Source organism: Mustela nigripes, chromosome 2 (genome assembly GCF_022355385.1).
Source record: "Mustela nigripes isolate SB6536 chromosome 2, MUSNIG.SB6536, whole genome shotgun sequence".
In the NCBI taxonomy this organism is placed as follows: domain Eukaryota; kingdom Metazoa; phylum Chordata; class Mammalia; order Carnivora; family Mustelidae; genus Mustela; species Mustela nigripes.
The window spans coordinates 149,506,550-149,525,747 of record NC_081558.1 but is presented as its reverse complement, the minus strand read 5'-3'; the positions used below and the strand labels follow the sequence as shown (position 1 = coordinate 149,525,747).

At 35.7% G+C, this 19,198-nt stretch overlaps 1 protein-coding gene across 1 annotated transcript in view; it reads right to left on the bottom strand.

Annotated features, from left to right (window-relative positions):
* SLC9A9 (solute carrier family 9 member A9) overlaps window positions 1-19,198 on the bottom strand; it is a 538,704-nt gene that overhangs the window by 476,163 nt on the left and 43,343 nt on the right. Inside the window, exon 4 of the mRNA XM_059391790.1 lies at window positions 18,009-18,085. Coding sequence (XP_059247773.1) covers window positions 18,009-18,085 — 77 coding nt within the window. The remainder of the gene's footprint in view (window positions 1-18,008; window positions 18,086-19,198) is intronic.

Sequence of the window (19,198 nt, the reverse complement as noted above, 5' to 3'; positions counted from 1 at the left end):
CTTCTTTTCTGCTTTCTCAAATGTGTTTATTGAAAATACTGACAGTTTGAAATGATTTTAATGTATATAATAGCAAACTATATATTATTCCTATCCTTTGAAGGAAATAGGTATAACAATCATTATTAAAAGTCCTTTCAATCTTTATGCCAGGAATTTTCCTTGTCTCTATTTGTACCAAATTTTGTTAGGGGCATTTCCCCCTAGTATGAGATGCTTTTCATTGTGATTTAATGGACTTAGTGCAGTTTTAGACTAGTGAGATATCATGAAATCTGAACAGCAAGGCAGGTAATGAAAAAAAACTCCAAAGCATTATAAAGTGAACCCTTGTATTCTCAGGAATATAATTTGTTGTGTTTTCTCCACTCTCCCTTTTTAAAAGGAGAGAACAGGTAAGATGTCATTTAAAATATATATAATACTTCCATGTTATTTATTTATAGTATAAAAGCTATTTCTCATAGCTATAACTTCTATAGTCTCATAGATTTTTATAAACCATGTAAACAGAGCAAAAAAGACTAAAATTAAAATTAATAACACAAAAAATCTCAAATATTTTAGATGTTAAAATAAAAAAGTCTGAGAGAATCTACAAAGTGGAAGGTATTTTTCTAGATTAGAATTCTTCACAATCATAAGTAATCATCAAAAGCAATATTTTATTTCCCTTTCAACATGAATGAATTTCACACCATGGTAGGAATTCTTCAACTGAGGAATATCTATCCCTACATATGTTTGTTATTTTAGAAAGACTGCAAACTTCAAACCCTCCCATCATAAGATTTTTGCAAACTCAGTTAAGGAGCATTAAAATCTGTCCTTGATATAAAAATTATCTTTTGTTGAAGCAACTTACAACATTCAGGAACTAAATATCTACCTGATGAAAGATAAATTAATTTAGTTCTTTGGTTGGCTTCATTCTTTTCCTCTCTCTCTCTCTCAGACATACCAAGCTGGTGTTGGTGTACTCATCACGGAGATCATGCCTAAAGCTCAGTTCTACTGGGCCCTTCTGGAAAACAGCTATTTTCATTGAAAACTAGACAAGCAGGGTTATTTGAAGCTCATTTGCTTCTAACACATTTAGTCAATATGGAAAACTTAAGGCAAGGAAGGAATGCAGTTAACTCAGGCTGCAAATATTCAACTGAATGAACAGCTTCCCTCTTCTCCCTGACTCTAATAAAAGAAAATCTGAAGCAAAGTTAATTGAGTGAGAATCATTTTTTTATCAATATTCTTCTGGAAAAGAAATGCCATCCCTTAAAAATGCTTGAGTAATTTTCTGATGAACTTTAATAAAATTAAGATTTGTTCTGAGAAATTAGTTATCTACCTGGTGAACTTTAACCAAATTATTTTTTAAACCATAATCTAAAAATGGTTTTCTAACTATTTTCTTTTTCTGTCTGAAATGCCCCTACCATGAAAAAGTTTTCAAATTGACTTCCTTGAGTACTGCTTCTCAAACTTTCTGTGGAGAAGGAGCAATAATTAACTAGTTAAATAGTATTACTATTATTCAAAACTATTGCCACTGATACTTTTGTAAAATACAATAAAAATGAAATGTTGGTATTTTCACATTATACAAAATATAAGCCCAGATACTTCATTAAAATTAAGCAGATATAAAATGATTATTTAAAATCACCGAGAACATTCCTAAATGCGTATTCTCAGTGTTTATACTTATTCCTCTCACTCTAGTAGCACCTAGTTCATAGACTAGTTCAGATCTGCAGACAGCACTTCCAACAGCATATGTAATGGTCTTTCCTCTTATAGCCAAGTTGTAAAAACTTGATGTGTTCTGCTAACTACATTGTCCAAAGAGTACTAACACTATTCAAAATATATTTCAAAGTATCCAAATAGCTATGAACAACTCAAGGTTTAAGTGAAGTCCCTTTCACTTTGTGAAACTTTAAAACAAAAATCTTATAACAATTATTACATGCTGAAATTCTCCAACATGGGAGAAATGGAGCAAGAGAAGGCTTTAAGAACTATATATCAATGCCTAAGTATGTCCCTTGTAACCTTATCCATCTGGGAGGCAGGGAGGAAGAGAAAAAGGAAGGTTGGAAATCTATGTCAGAAAATACCTTTAAAAATAGCTGTATTTTGCTAATTGGATATATGGAAAATTTTTTAAATTTAGAAGGAAAAAGAGAAAAATTGTTGGAAAGACTTTTTTTTTTCCAACAGAAAAACCAATTTCCTTAGAAAAAATTACTCATTAGAAGTAGTTAAAAAAAAAAAAAAGTAGCCAAGCTAAACTGCACATCAGTTGAAGTAATAGATCAGCTGAGTCTAAGAAAAGATTAGAGACACAACTCCCAAAAGTATTATTTTGGGCTGCAAGTGAATGAGTTAATGCTGGTTGACTTGCAAGTTCTATGTATGTAATTTCCTCTAGAGATTATCTAAATACAGTTTTCGGAACTTCTGTGAACATAGCACTATTACCAGGGTGGGACTCTTACAGTGACATGAAGTTATATTTCCATTATTCTAAACAATTTCACTGGTTTTATATTCCTTTCTAGATCTGACTCGGGGAGGTTTCTGGGGAAATCTCATATCTCAGCTGACTCAATGTGCAATTGAAATAATAGATATAAAAAACACTTCATTAAAAATGGAAAGTGGTGTATACATGTGTGTGTATAGGTATGTTTATGTATATAGATACAGTATATGTAATGTACTGTAATTATTTATCTCACCTATCATAAGTCTCGAACTTTAACTTGTTGTATTGAGTGATTAACTGGAGAGTGGTTTCAAGGATGAAGTAGGTCATTATTAACACCTTATGAGAAGTGGATATTAAAATTTGCAGAGATCTAAGAATTTGAAAAAAATAGATACCATGTCCAGTTTTGACAAATAAAAATGAAGTATTGGAGAAAGTAATTTAACTTCTCTAACACTCAGTTTTCTCATCCATAAAGTAGGTTAATTTCTGTCCTTACCTATGTTGTATGGTGTGAAATGCAAATGAAAACACTATGTGAAAAGGAGAAAAACTATTTGACAATGGTATATTTTGCCTATATTTTTAACAGAGTATACTTCCTTTACAAACAGGCCACTTTTAAATTATTTCCTAAAGCTTATGACAGCCACAACAACCACTTTCCAAAGGAGTCTCCACTTACTTTCCACTCTTAGAGGATAATGTTTAATTTTTCCCACATTCCTTATTTCTCTATGCGGGAATAATGTTGTAACTGCATTTAGCCCTATGAAGCACAGTGGGTAACTTATCAAATAATCAGGTTATTGATATCTGTAGAGGCCTTAAATTTGTAACCTAGGATACCTTTTTTTGCTGCAAATTAAAAGCAACACCCTGACAATCATGTCAGCAACTTATCTACGTATGTTAGAAGCCATTAGTACCATAGCAGTGGAGAAAATAATCTTCAGAAATGTGATTATTGAATCACAGTCGATTAACTTGACAAAACACTAACAATAGATTATGATCAGTTAATGAAATCTTTTATCCAATCATGAATTATCAATAGGGTAGTTTGGACATTTGAAGAGAAGAGGTAGGACCTTTAAGAGGGCTAATATCCATTCTATGAATAGAAGAATTAAAGTTTAATTTGGGCAATTAAGACCTTTGGTCTCACAATACCTATTCTAAGGGATTGGGAAGGAGACCACTGGATAGGTAAGGCTAATCAGAGGAAAAGTTTCCCACTAGCCATGAGAATCCATCTTCAGTGCTATTCCTCAGACCCTTGATACAACAATAGAGATGAAGTATAGTAAGGGCACTGCAAAACTGGTCAACCGAGGTACTACCACTAAAACAGGCCAGGTGCACTTTGGGCATTCATGAGCCTATAAGAGTTAGAGTCCTAGATTTAAAAAACTAAAAATCTCCAGTTTATACAGTTTTGGACTACTGGGGACATAGAAAATATCTAACATGTTCCCTTTGCTATCAAGGAAAGAGGTTGTATTAAAGATTTATAATGTGAACATTCATTTTTAATTAACAGACTTTATTTATTTATTTATTTATTTATTTTTGAATGGGTTCAGATTCATATAAAGATTGTGTAGCAAGTACTCAAATTCTCAAAATATGTACCCATATAATCTCTTAATCCCACCCTCAGTATCTGTTAATATAAGCTCATATTGACACATCATTTTTAATTTAAGTCCATAGTTTACATTAGGATTCATTCTTTGCCTTTTTGGATATTCTTTCTTAAGAATGCTAAGCTTCTGGGTGCCTGGGTGGCTCAGTGGGTTAAGCCACTGCCTTCGGCTCGGGTCATGATCTCCGGGTCCTGGGATCGAACCCCTCATCGGGCTCTCTGCTCAGCAGAGAGCCTGCTTCCTCCTCTCTCTCTCTGCCTGCCTCTCTGCCTACTTGTGATCTTTCTCTGTCAAATAAATAAATTCTTTAAAAAAAAAAAGAATGCTAAGCTTCTACTATATGTTAACAAAATATTCAATAGGAATCTATGCTATAAATAAGAATATTTACAAAAATATTTTGCTAAATTCTTCAGCATTCTAAAGAAAAATTAAAAATTGTTTTAGTAAAGAAAGTGGGGAAGTTTTTATTATAGTTATAAACATATATTCTTATGAAGAGAAAAAACTCTAATGGGAACTTGGACTAATGAATAAACTTAATGCAATATAAAGCACAGAGCAGTGCTTGGCACAAAGTAAAATCTCAATATATGTAAGCAATTGTCATCATTATAGTATACTTCTCATAGCTATAGAACTTATTTAAAGAGGGGGACCAAGTGATATATGGTACCTTTGAGAAGCTGAGGAAAAGTACTTTACAAAGTACTGGAACAGGCATTCCAAAAAAAAAAAAAAAAAAATCCAGTCAAAATTAGGTCAAATTCATACAGATGTTAAAATCACTTTCACATACTGGTGGAAGAAAATGCAACGAGAGGAAAAAGAGTCAAGAATCACATGAAAATAAAGATTTTAGGTACCTGTAATCTAGTAGCAATGACCTTCAAGATTATATTTGCTCATTGAAGCTAAAACAATGATGTCATCATTCATGATCCTGTTGATAATGTAGCTTGCCAATTGGAAACCTTTATAGCTACCTAACATGCAGTGGGATTTAGTAAGTAAGGGTGAAATAGAGCAATAAAGTATCTCAGAACTGTAGTTAAGATTGACTTCTAGTCCTTTTATTGGGTCCATTTCATTTTAATGACATCAGAATGTAATTGCTAAATCAGGTTGAGCACCTCCCACACTGGTAGTACAAAAACCCTTAGACCAGAACATTGGGCATTTCTCACTGTGATGGTTCTGTGTTCCTAACAGTATTGAACTAATTATCTTCTACATAATACACATACAATATTTGACCCAGACATGTGCACAGACACAGATTGTCATATAAACCTTGTAGATATAAATTATAAAATTGATTAATTTGGTTTAGTTTCAAAGATGCCTGAACAATATGGATGAAATGTAAGTTAAAATTATCTTGATTTTTATAAGTCTGTCCTTACTAAATCCCAAGTAAGGTATTAAATCTCCCTACCAGTGTGGAAGTACAACATAGCAAATTCACCTGGGCTTTGGTAATATACAGATTAGGATTCAGGAAGTTGAGACCTAAGACTACATTAATAAGCTCCAGGTATTCCTGATGCTCCTGCGGGTTGAAGGATGCATTTTTTAAAGAAGATTTTATTTATTGATTTGACAGACAGAAATCACAAGTAGGCAGAGAGGCAGGCAGAGAGAGAGAAAGGAGGAAGCAGGCTCCCTGCCGAGCAGAGAGCCTGATGCAGGGCTCAATTCCAAGACCCTGAGATCATGACCTGAGCTGAAGGCAGAGGCCTAACCCACTGAGCCACCCTGGTGCCCAGAATGTATTTTAAGTTGCAAGGGTGAGTGTAGCACACAAGCTCTGGAGTCAGTCACAACTTGGACGTTCCTTAGGCAATCTGAGTTTCAGACTTCTTACTTAAAAAAAAATTGAATAATAGATGTATCTATTTCTTTGTTGTGAAGACTAAATGAGATGATAAATGCAGAATGGTAAGTTCAAAGCCAGGAACATAGAAAATGGACCAAAAAAGCTACCTCCTGTAACTTTTATTATTTCTACTACCTCTGTCAGTGAAAGGATATGCATTTCTCAAAACTTTTTGTTAACTCATTGATTCACTTGGCAATACCTTAACTCTCATTGACTCTTACTAAAAATGAGGGCATAACTAAGAAGTTAAGTCTACTAGGGAACATAAAACAAGGATGGAAGGGAACAGCATATGAGGTCCAAACTGTACTAATTTAAAAGTCAAATTCAGAATGAGCCAAAAAATTGATAGGCATTCATAATAGCCTTTATTTCTATAAATCTGTTCAATAACCATGCCCTGTCAGTTCCATCTCCCAATCTGCTCTCAGAGCCAACCAAGTAGTCTCTGGGTTTAAACTAACAACACCTCCCAACTGGTTTCTTGCATACTATTCTAGTCAGAGCGAACTTTAAAAAACAAAAACAAAAACAAAAAAACCAACTCCCCCCATTTAACACCCTACAGCCTACAGAATCATGCCCAAACTTTCAACTAACGTTTCAGGTTCATGGGCTAACTTCTCCCTTCCATACCTTTATCTCCTTCTGTTTCCTGTCTATGGTCTGGCCTCCCGGGACAAAATGCAGGACCGAAGTTCCATTTTGCTACTAGCCTTCCTCATGGTACCCTCTCTGCTTATAATGTCTTCTCCCAGATTTTTGCTTGTCTTCCTCCTTGGAAATAAATGTTTAAGATCTCAGGTTAGCGTCATTTTCCCAGAAGCCTCTCCAGGCCCCCCGAGTGTGCTCCCATGACCCCTTCCACCTCACTTGTCATAGCTCTTACCACAACAGACCCTTTCCTCAAGCAGATCCTCCAAGTCTGTGATTTGCACCATTTGCTTCTTGCTCACACTCACTGCAGTTGTGCTTTTGCCCCACTCGTAGACTGTAAGATCTAGGCTACTTGGACCTGGGCCATTTTCTTACTCATCAAGACTGCTCAACTGCAACACTACGAAAATAAAATGTTGAAAATGAAGCTCTTTGTAATATAATACAATACTCTTAGGACTAAATGAATAAAAGTTGTGCAAGACTCTCAGAGTGAAAACTTTCAGTCTTTATTGAATGACATTAAGAAAACATAAAATGGAGATATCAAATTTTAAGAAGAAAAAGACAGTATTATATATATGGCAGATCTCCCTAAACTCATCTATGGATTTGATGTAATTCTAATCAAAATACCAACACAGTGAATCAAAAAATTAGATAAGATTTTATAATAAGAGAAAAAGATCCAAATAGTTATGATAGATATGAAGAATAATGTAGGGGAGGAGGTAAGATTTATCCTATTAGATGTCAAGAGTTAATTTCTCATAGGCAATAATAATTAAAATAGTGTGGTATTGTCCTAAGGCTAGAGAAATTGGTAATGAAAAAGTCTGACAAGAGTAAGCATTAATAAGGGTGTGGTGCAATGGAAATTCTTATACCTCTTAGTGGGGACATCACTTTGGAAAACAATTTGGTATTGCAAATTCCACTCCAAGTTCTTTACTTAAAGGATCTTTTACTTGGGCCCCAGGGGTCTTGTAAAAGAATATTCATAGACAGAAGCAACTCTGTCCATAGAATAATAGGTACAGTGTAGAATATTCATGTATTTGTATTTTATCAATAAGAGTGAAAAACTATAGCTGAAAACCATAACATGGATGAATTTTAGAATAATTGTGAGTGGGAAAAAAAAGCAAATGGCTTGACAACAAAGAGTGTGAAAATATTTTTATAAAGCTCAAAAAGAACATGAGAAAACTATAAAAAAATTCAGGGTAAGATTTTCCCCTGGGAATGGGAGGGAATGAAGAATAGGGAAGAATATACAGGTAAGTTTGAGAGTTTGGATAACGTAGTTTATATTTTGGTGAAGAGTTCATGGGCTTCCATTTTTAAGAAATTCTTCAAGACTCTGGAACTGTGTAATTAAATCCATGTGTCATTGTTCCTTAACCTTATTTAGAAAACTATTCAAGCAAAGTAAATAAGCTGCCAAGATAAAGCTTTTGCCATCTCCAAAGCTACCCCTTTTCCAAAGCACCAACAGCCAAATGAATGTTCATGCAAACCAGGCTTGACATGACAGACCCTGACAAAGAAAGTATAACTATGAAAGAAACCCCCTCAGTAGAGATGTTGTTGTGTTTATAGCTAATCTGGCCATACTTCCACCTCTACATTCTCTGCATCACTGGTAGTAAAAAGAGCAACTGATGTTCTCAGATTAAATAAAACTTCTCCATAATTATCTGCTGTGGCTGGGCAAGGGCCAATTTTCCATGAATGTCCTTCAGCAACATAAAATATTAGTGAGCCAAGCTCTCTATCTTCTTTGAGCTTTACATATATTTTTCCATAAAAATTTTATATCCAAACACAGAGCATTATAACATACTTCTTAGTAAGTCACTTAAGTCATCAGGCTAGGAATCCATTGTTACTGCTTCCAGAATATCAGGAAGCCTCACAGAGGAGGACAAAGAGTTAGGCGCTCTATGGTTGACTTGATTTTTCCGTCCTGTTTTCCTTTTGTAGCCATAGGTTTTATTCCAGGTTCTGAATCCCACTTGCTACGCAAGCTCTTAACTTGAAATCTCTGAAGATATTTATAAGTCCTTCCTGTGGTAGATTATTTACAAATATGACTACAATAATTTTTCCCATCCCTGTATGCATACACCTTTGTAATGTGACTTCACCATACCTCCCCATCAAGAGCTGAAGCCTATTTCCCCATGCTTTGAATGTTGGCTGCTCTTGTGATAATCTGACCAATACAACATGTTAAAAGTGATATTGTGTGACTTCTGGACCTGGGCCTTCAGAAGTCTTTCATTTTTGTTCCTGTCATCTTGGATTGCTGTCCTAAAACCACCAGGGTAAAAAGACAAGGCTAGCCGACTAGGAGATGAGAGGCTCCATGGAATTGAGCCGAGTCTCCAGATCAGCTAGCCAGGAGTCAGAATCAGCCACCGGACATTTGAGTGAGCCCATTTTAAACCACCTGATCCCAAATGACTGTGCTCACATAAGCAAGGCCAGACAAGAACCACAGAACTGCCCAGCTGAGTCCAACCCAAACTATTGAGCCACAAAATTATGAATAAAGTGGTGGGTGTCTTTAGCCACTAACTTTTGGGAGTGGTTTATTACAAAGCAACAGATAACTGGTATACTTCCCTTTTTTTTTTTTTAATCTTTTATCCAAATGGGGTGTGGTGATGGTAGGGGGAGAGAGAGAATGAGAGAGAGAGAGAGAGAGAAAGCTTAGCCATGTTTACTATATAGCTCTTTCATCAGATTTTGAACACACAGAAAAATGTTTGATTCTGTGCTTGAGGGCACTGAAGAATAAAGGTAAACTGGATAATTCCAAGACCTGAATATTTCATTTAAAAAGAATCCCATAGCTAGAATCTTTTAGTATAGATTCTATAATGAGACTTCTCAGGTAAATTCATTTTTCAGAAAGAATATGTTTCATTATATTTATACATTTCTTTCTTTCATTAGTAGACATTTCTTTTCTTACCTTAACAGTCTAACGTATTTTTTTCCTTCTACATGGCATTCAACGTTACTTAATTTGGAGTTAGGTTTTATATGCTTTCCTTTATGATTCTTTCAGAATTTATTTTTCTTTGTCCTGTTCTGTCATTCTCATCCCTGACATCTGCTGAGGATATGATAGTAGAACTAGATTGGTGACTAATGCAAGTATCCATATGGCTCTGACAACTCCTTTACCTCCAAGCTACCTTGCTGATGTTCTCCACAGTCCCCTCCGTTCTACCTTTTGTTTCTTTTTATCAAAAACTTCACTCTCCTCTCTGTTGCCATAAATACAGTCCATGCATGCTATGATATGGATATGAGAAACAACACCGCTAAGCAGCTTGGGCTATATTTGACAGATTAGAGATTGTTTTTTCTTATTTGGCTGTGTCAGGGCAGTGGTATATATTTCTCTTTGACACGAGAGTGACAGCTATTACTGTGCCAGCTGCGAATCCAGAGAATAAATGAATGTACAGAGGAGGCATGGGGCCTTCCAGTCTGACTCAACACAGCCTCCCTGAGCTCTGCTGTTCTGTAGCCTACTGAAAATGGAGTCTCAGAGAGCAGCAGCCGAGTCGGTGTCTCATGGGATGGGAAGAAAAACATGGTTGGGAGGGAGAGGAGAGGGGAGGGGAAAAGGAAGAGAGAAGGTGGAGATAAATAAGAGAAGAGAAGAAAAATATAGGGCTTTGTGGCTGATAAGAATTAACCAGGGGAATACTGGCAAGTACACTCTTGGCGCCTTTGCCTCCCTGCTACTGCCTGCCAAACTGAGTTGTTACTAAAACACACAAAGAGAAACAATAAAAGAATCAGTATTTCCCAGAAATGGAAGTAAGCAACATAATCAAGCAGAGTTTTGTAAATCTACTCAGTAGCTCCTTTTATTTGTTTTTTCTTGTATTTTCTTTTTAACATAATTGATATATACAAGAGAATATATAGAAAATATATGCAAGTTATATAAAACACCTGAAAATATGCTCCAATTCATGAGCTAGAATATTGCCAATAACTTTTCCTTCTATGTTTCTTTCCATCCCATTCTTTTCCCTCTTGCCAAGTAATTGCCACTTCCCTGAATTTTTGTTTTTAATTCCCCTCCTTACTACACAGACGCATATATGCCTTCTCACCCACATGCATGCATGCTTAATACTTTTTAATCTTCATCACTTATGGGCATTATAAAAATGCTGTCATATTACATGCAGTCCTATGGGACATGATTTAAGGATCTCACATTAAGTTTCTGAAATTCATCCACACTATCATAAGCAACTTGATTTCATCTTTTTTTTTTTAAATTGCTGGGTAATATCATGCTATGCAGGTTTATTTGCCCATTCTCTTTTTAGTGAAATACAGTTATTTCCAATTTTTTGCTATTGTGAACAATGCTGCTACAAATATTTTTATACATGTCTCCTAGTGCACATGTGCAAGTGGGTCCCTAAGGAAAATACTAAGAAACAGAGTTATAGACATACCAACCTGAACAAGGTATAAAGAATATATTTATAAATTTATATACTCCTAGATATATATACTAGAATAAATTTATTAAAGTTAAAAAGTAATAATAGGTAATCCTGAAGAAGAGTGTCCTTTTTGCCTTATCCTGTAAGATACAAAGACTTACAATGTAACTATAGCAATTAAGACAGTGAGATATTAGTGCTGAGATGGATTATACACCAAACAAATAGAATTAAGGTCTAGAAACAGAAACCACAATACATAGTAAAAGAGGCATAGTAGATCCTGGGGAATGGCAGGACTAGACGATAAATGATGTTATCTATCTGAAGAAGAAAAATTGGTTGTCTATTTTGTATCGTATACAAAAAATCAGCTCCAGAAAATGAACCTACTGTAAAAGGCAAAACTCCAAAACACTTTAGAAGAAAACGTACTTCTGCCTCTGGGGTAAGAAAGATTTATTAAGCAAAACACAAAAATGCTAACCTTTATAAAAGAAAAAAATTATAAATTTGACTACATTAAATTTCGGAAATTCTGTTCAATAAAAGATATCAAGAACGAACTCAATGCAAAAGACACAAAGTGGGATAAAATATTTGCAACGTACTTGGAATATGGATTAACATATAAAGAAATATGCAAATAAATGAAATGTGAAACAGGTAAAGAAAAATGACAAATTAATGAAAATGTGACAAAACAATTTGCAGGAAAATGGAGAAAAGTTTTGAGCAGGTTTCATATGAAAATATAAACAATTTCTTTAAGAATCAGGGAAATACAAATGAAGACCACAATATAATTCCATTTCACACCTACTACATTGCCAGAAATTAAGAGGAAACTGGTACAATTGCTTTGGAAAATGATCTGGCCTTATTCTGTAAAAATGAATGTTCATTTGTAGACCCTACCACCTGGCATTTCCACTCTTAGGTATGTATATGGGATGGCTACCAAGTCTAGGAACACAGACAAAACATAATAACTAGTTTATTGTTATTATATATTATAATACATGATAAAATAATAGCATGCATATTTCCAGCCTTTATGACCACCCTGAATGCAGCCTAGAGACTTCTTCAGTTCTAATTAAATACGGCAATATGTAAAATCCTTCCTGTCCCAACTATCCCTGCTCAGGCTCTTGAAAACACATACTAGTTCTTTGTGTCTGGAAACCGAAATTCCCTAGAAAATCTGACTACTTGTTGAAATCTATGCAGACCATCTCCCATGAAAAAATCCATGGAGAATCTAAGGAGGTTCACATCCTTATGCCTCCCCAATCTCTTTGTGTACCAACTCAGGGTCCATGTTTTCTTGGTTAAGAATTCTCTTCTGAGTCATTCTCTTTCTAGGGCTAGAATTTAAGGAGCTGAGGTGTGGCTTGGCCTCCATCTTGGAACTATACCTGTTCAGGTTTTGATTTTAGATGAACAAATGTGTTCCTTTTTCCAGGTATAGGAATCAGCATTTTGAGAATACTGACACTCACCATACTTTGTCCTGCTTAGGAACAGAGCAGTAGCAATTCCAGAACCAGTGCCAAGGGTACTTAAGCACAAAGGTATCCAGATCAGGAGGTATGATGATACGAGAAGGCAGGGCAAGAGCTTCCATGAGGCCCCTTCACTCATATGTCTGATGGAAAGATAGGCCGAGTGTCAGGCTCAGTTTCCACTATGTCCATATAAGAAGCCTAATGGGAAAATCAATGCTCCTGAGGAATGTTGAATAATATAAACAACCTCACATTTAAGAATCCTGGTTATCCAGAGCAGGCTACCCAGAGTGCAGCAATTCTAATCAAGTAAAATGAATTCATATCATCACTCCAACTACCTCCATTAGGAAAAGACAGGTACCATTTCTACTTTGCAATTATATTTATAGCTCATTCTTAAATCTTCAGATTTTTAATAATTGTCAGCCATCATGATAAAATAAGAATGTGAAATAATTGAGGACATGGTTTGTCTGACATATATAGTTAATAATTGAAAAGCACTATTAAAACGTAAAGTGTCATATTAGGAAAAGGAGCAGGATAGGGAGAGTCTAAGATTGTGTGTTTTGAAGTGAGACTGGGTGTGCCATTGACTACCACTCACTTATTGTGCAACCTTGGGCAAATCTCAACCTCAGCATCCTTCCATGTAAAGTAAGGATAATAGTACCTACCTTACAGGGGTACTATGAGAATAAAATGAGACAATGTCTTTTAAAAGCATAGGCCAATATAAAAAGCAGGCTATTCTTAAAATTAGCACCCCATTCTTCATTATTTAGATCCATGTATCCTTTTCCAAGTATTTTTGAAATTATGGTATTTGTTTTAATCCCTCACTAACAGAAAAACTAAAAGAATATAATCCTCATTACTCTTAGAGAAGCATTTCTTGGAAGCTAATGAGTTCTAAGGACAAAATGTATGTGCTAACAGTAAGCATTAGGTAAGTTACCCTTGTGATGATACATCGGTATAACATACAAGGGTAGAGACATACAGCCAAAGATAAAGGAATATCTTCCAGAGATGGAGAAGATGAATAAAGAAATATCTTAAATATATGGGTTTTATTTCAAAAGAGATGTAGCTAAGATTTTTCTTAAGTGGTAAGTTGGGGAGGAGACTATAAAAGATGGATAAATTCTTTAAGAATATTAAAAAATTAAAATTAAAATTTTTCTAAAACGTCTCCGATTTTATTGCCAGAAATGATATTGCTAAACTTTGTTGTGAAATATAAAAGATGGTTTGCATCTGATTTCTGAAATGACATGAAGTTAATAAAACTTAATGCAGAATTCTTTTCATTCAAATAGACCCAGTGATCTCAATTCCTATAAAGCAACTGAGTCCAAATCTAAAGCCAACCTGTAGCTTGATTCAATCCAGTCCTTACCTAGAAAAGACCACAGCCCACTAGCTGTTTCCATTCATGCACCGTTATTACTCTTCATAGCCTTTACTTCTCATAAATTCCTGTTGCCAGGCTTCATTGCTGTTTGTCAAGCTGATTCTCCATCATTTCAGTTTCCACACTCTCTAACACTGCTCTACAAAACCTGCTCTCCAGCTTTGAATCTGACGCAATATTCCCCATACCCACTATGACTAATGCACCTGATGGCTTGGAAAATCCAACTATATATTCCTCTCCACTAAATGACTACTCAGAATCTACCTCCTCTATGAAATTATTCTCAGTACAATCTAGGACTGTCCTGAATATCTTCTTCTGCCCATTTCATACAAGTATATCTCCATAAACCCAGACATTCCTTTTTCCTCTTAAAAATGTGAATTCATTTTGAATGGGATTCCCAAATAAAAATCTTTCATATCTGTGAGAAATCCTATGGGGCTAATGAAGAAATATGTGGTAAGCAGTGAATATTTAACTGATTTATTCAATTTTATCTTTTTGTTTAATGTCTTACTTTTTTTATTTATTTTTTTTAAAGATTTTTATTTATCTATTTGATAGACAGAGAGAGATCACAAGTAGGCAGAGAGGCAGGCAGAGAGAGAGGGGGAAGCAGGCTCCCCCGCTGAACAGAGAGCCCGATGTGGGGCTCGATCCCAGGACCCCAAGATCATGACACAAGCTGAAGGCAGAGGCTTAAACCACTGAGCCACCCAGGCGCCCCTACATTTTATTTTTTAGCAAGGATAAAAAATAGAAGTAAAGCACATTTTTGGCATCGAGAATTTGACTCTGGAGTCAAACTATTTAGTTACTAATGCCAGCTCTATTACTTATGCTGTGTTCTCTCTAAATTTCAGCTGTCTCAACTGTTAAATGAGGGTAATGATAGTATCTACTTAATAGGATTTCTTGAGGATTAAATTAAATAATCCAAGTACTTTTTAAAAGGGCATATTATATATCAAGCACTCAATGAATGTTTGTTGTGTTGTTCTTATTACTATTAATTTATCAGAAAAGCATAACCAGTCATTTTTTAAGGTTTGAGTGTGTGTTTGAATGACTCATACAATGAGGGTCACTAACTTGCGTAAATGTCAGTTTGGCTTGAATTCAAGTTTGTGCCTTTCCTTCCAAGGTTCTGAAATTATATCCAGAGATCAAAATAAAATAAATAAAAATAAAATATAATAAATATAATATATAATAAAATAAATAAAAACAAAATAAAAATAAATTCTTGTTTCCCATCACACAGCACCTGAAACTATTAGACTTGCCAATACTCTCTTTATTTTTGCCCATAGGCCGAGTGTGAAGTCATCCATAACCTCCAAGGGATTGAATACAATGGATACTCCAATTCCTGTCCCATTTGACTTCCTTGTGTTAGACACCATCTACCCTCCCTTTCCCTCTTCCTTTGACTTCCAGGCACATGTCCTGTTTATTTTCTTCCTGTATCTTGGGCCCAATACTTCTTAGTCCCTTGTGGTTATCTCTTCCCTTTCTTCAGGATTGTGCTGATGCCTATGTAACTTCCTTCTCACTCCATACACTTGCCTTCCATTAGGGCATTATCTCTCAGGATTTCAACATGTGGACGACTCCACCTCCATCTTTACTGCCACTGTCTCAGGCCAGGCCTTTACTGTTTCCAACCTAACTTATGGAAATTGCCTCTTAAATTGTCCCCTGGCTGCCATCTTTTGCCCACTTAAAATCTCTCCTTTACACAACAACCAGAATGACCTTCCTGAAACATAAATCTGACCTTGTCACCACCAATCTAAAGCTCTTTAATGGTTTCCTTTACTTTGCTGGATAAGACCTTTAAATCTTAAAACTACCCATCCCTTCTGTACTTTAATGACCACATTAAGAAGGCACCCTACAGGTTTTCGTTGTTGAGATTATGCCAGTTCAAACAAAGCACATCATTCTGAAAGTTTTTCCAGGGCTATACTTTTTATTCAAATCACTTTCCATCAAACACTATTGACTGCAGCCTTAAAATCAGAAGAGGTCATCAACTCCAGTAAATGAATTTTACCAAATCTCCTGAATTGAATATTTTTTTGTTAAGTCAATTATACACAATTATACACACACACACACACACACACACACACACACTACATTGTCACTCTTTTTCAAAAATAGGTTATAGAGTTCTCATGATGGTGAAAGCGTATTGTATAAATACATATACTTAAGTATACTTAAAATCAGTTAGACAAAAGAAACAGGGTAATAATGAAAACTGACTATCCCAAAATTTAACAGCATTGTCCACAAGTTTAGAATTTAGATCCATAATACATTCAGATCCTATTATAGAACTGCTAACCAGCAATATTTGCTAGAAACTGATGAACACTGTTCACACATCTCAGAGACTTCTGTCAATGTGTATGAACGAACAGTGGAGAGGAATGTATAGCAAATCCAAGAGAAATGGCTAAAGAAAGAGGGGATGATGGTGAGACCTGCTGAGTCTCACCTGCTGAGTCAAAGTCTGAATTACATCCTGACCATGGCCCTATTTCATACACACAGACACACACATGTACACACGTGTACACACATGTACACACACACTTCTTAAGACAGCTAATTAGACTTTCAAAATATTACTTTCTTCATCTTTAGAATAAGGTGCTTTAATCACACAAATCTCGAAGGCCCTTGCCAGCTTTGAAATTTGAATATTTAGTTACAGTATACCCACAGAATAGAACAGCTCTCCTCTAAACTATGCTTTGAGAAGGATAAAATCCATGCTTGCCTCTTAGTCACAGTTTAAAGGCCTCTTAGGTATCCAGACTTAATGAGGCTCCTTAATCTATATCCCTGCAAGTCTCCACCTTCAAGTGTTAAAATCGTTAGCTTCTTCACTGCCCTAACTATGCTGGACGTTTTCATATAATGTAGCCTAAGTAATTCTAGGCTTAAAGCAATAAAAATTTAACAGAGAATTCAACATAACTCAACCCCCTGCTTTCAGGTCCAAGTAATGATACCTTCTTAGTCTTCCAGTGACACACACTAAATACTTCATAAGGAAAGAGCTGGATAAGTGGCTAGCATGTGTTTTTAGCTTCAGCTTCTTGCATTAGGGTTATAACAGCTGTATGCAATAAAATTCAAGGGTAGAGTTAGCTGTATCAGACAATTTAAGACATCTACACCATCATAGTCATAGCAGTTGGACATATTTTCTTCAGTGGAGATTTAATGTACTAGATGGGATTATAAGTGAATTGAATTGGCTTCACCATTTTGTATCATATTTTGCTTTGTGAAGAGCCATAGGCTTGAGTCTATATAGTTAGACTTGGGGGCTTAAACATAACCAACAAAATATAATGAGAATAAAACAAGGCTTCATTCTATAGTGTATCAACTGAAAAGCTATCCCAGCATTAAATAGCTCTGCTGATATGTGGAAATGTCTGTCTTAGACCGTCCTCTAAGACAGACTTTAGAGAGCAAACCTTTGACGTATAGCTACAATTGTACTCCTGTCAAATACAGGTAGGGTCCTGCAAAGTATATGAAAACAAGAATCCAGTTGCTTACCTGCATTATTAAGCAAAAAAAAGCGGGGGGGGGGGTGTGCAATGTGCTTCACATAACTCAAGCCAAATTATCCACATCCCCTAAATCAGAAGTCCAAACCTCACAGAGAAAATCTAGCAACCTAATTTCAGTTTGCTTTGATTTGAAGACATGTAAGCCTTGGAATTGAGTCAGAGAAATGTGTGAAGATGTGATATTCAGAAAAAGAAAGACAATTCACCCAGTCAATGTAAGTCCAGGAAGAGTGAGATTCCTCCCACATATCACTGGCCTCACAGCCACCTGGAACTTGAACTCTGAGCATCACTTACCCTATGACGATACAGGAGATGGCAGTTCCCAAGAAGGCATATGTTAAAATAGATCCTAAGTTTTGAAAAAAGTGTCTCTGGGGAGAAAAGAATATTTCATATAATACATCCATGTATTTTCTTAGTGTAACAGGAAATAAAAATAAAGGTATGCACTTTCACAGCCCCTCCCTCCCTTCACTGTTTAGGCAGATTTTGGTTTTGAGCCTCAGTTCCTGGCTTTATCGTACAAATAAGGTTGAACCAATTTATACTGCAAAAGACAGAGTTTTCTCAAAGAAATGGGGGAACAAATACATCCAGAAAAATGACAGGATAGAGATGAGAACATGACTGCCAGAACTGGCTGGACCTGAGAGAGTGAGCAAAGAACTGGGGTAATGTCCATGGAGGACTCTGGAATGATTAACAGAAGACAAAGATTTTAAGAAATTTTATTGTCAGTGGAACCCCTTCAGTATTTTAAAAAGAATACTCTAAAATATTTCAGTTGCCCTTTGACTTATTGAATCTCTGACTTATATTTCTTCTGAATGTAATGAAACAAAACCTGACCACCTACAACAATTTATTTTAACAAATCTCACAAAATAATGGCTAGTATCAGGGCTAGAGATAAGGAAGGATGACCTGAATTAATCCAGCCTTCTAAGTCTTCTCAAATGCTGGCTTGGGAAAACTCCCTTCCAGTTCTGTAAGTGGGAGCTGAGTAGTTAGAACTGACAGCAAGAGGGAGCCTGGAGTACACAAGAAAATCAGGTCTGTACTGAACAAGCCACCTGGCTGCTGGAGCTGACGGGCTAAAGGGGTGAGAGCCCCACGAGTCTGTAGGGTGGGGTGTGGTCAGCAGAAATGCAACTCTACTCCTTCTGCATCTCAAAATTCAGACACACCAGAGCCTCAATCTGTAGTACAGGAGATGCTAGCACTTAAACTATTAAGGGAATGACTAATCTATGAAAAGTGCACATTCAGGCAGTACCTAAATAATGTCAGGCAAGAGCACAGAAGCTACAAAAGTGGACTTCCTTTCTGTGAATATCAACAGCTGAATATTAGCAAGACATGTTGAGTTTTCACCCTGATTGATAAACCCCACGTCTCTCCAATTAACAGCTAATTATTTGGTTACAATCATCTAGAATAATATTGTCCAATGGAAATATAACGCTAGCCATATATGTCATTTA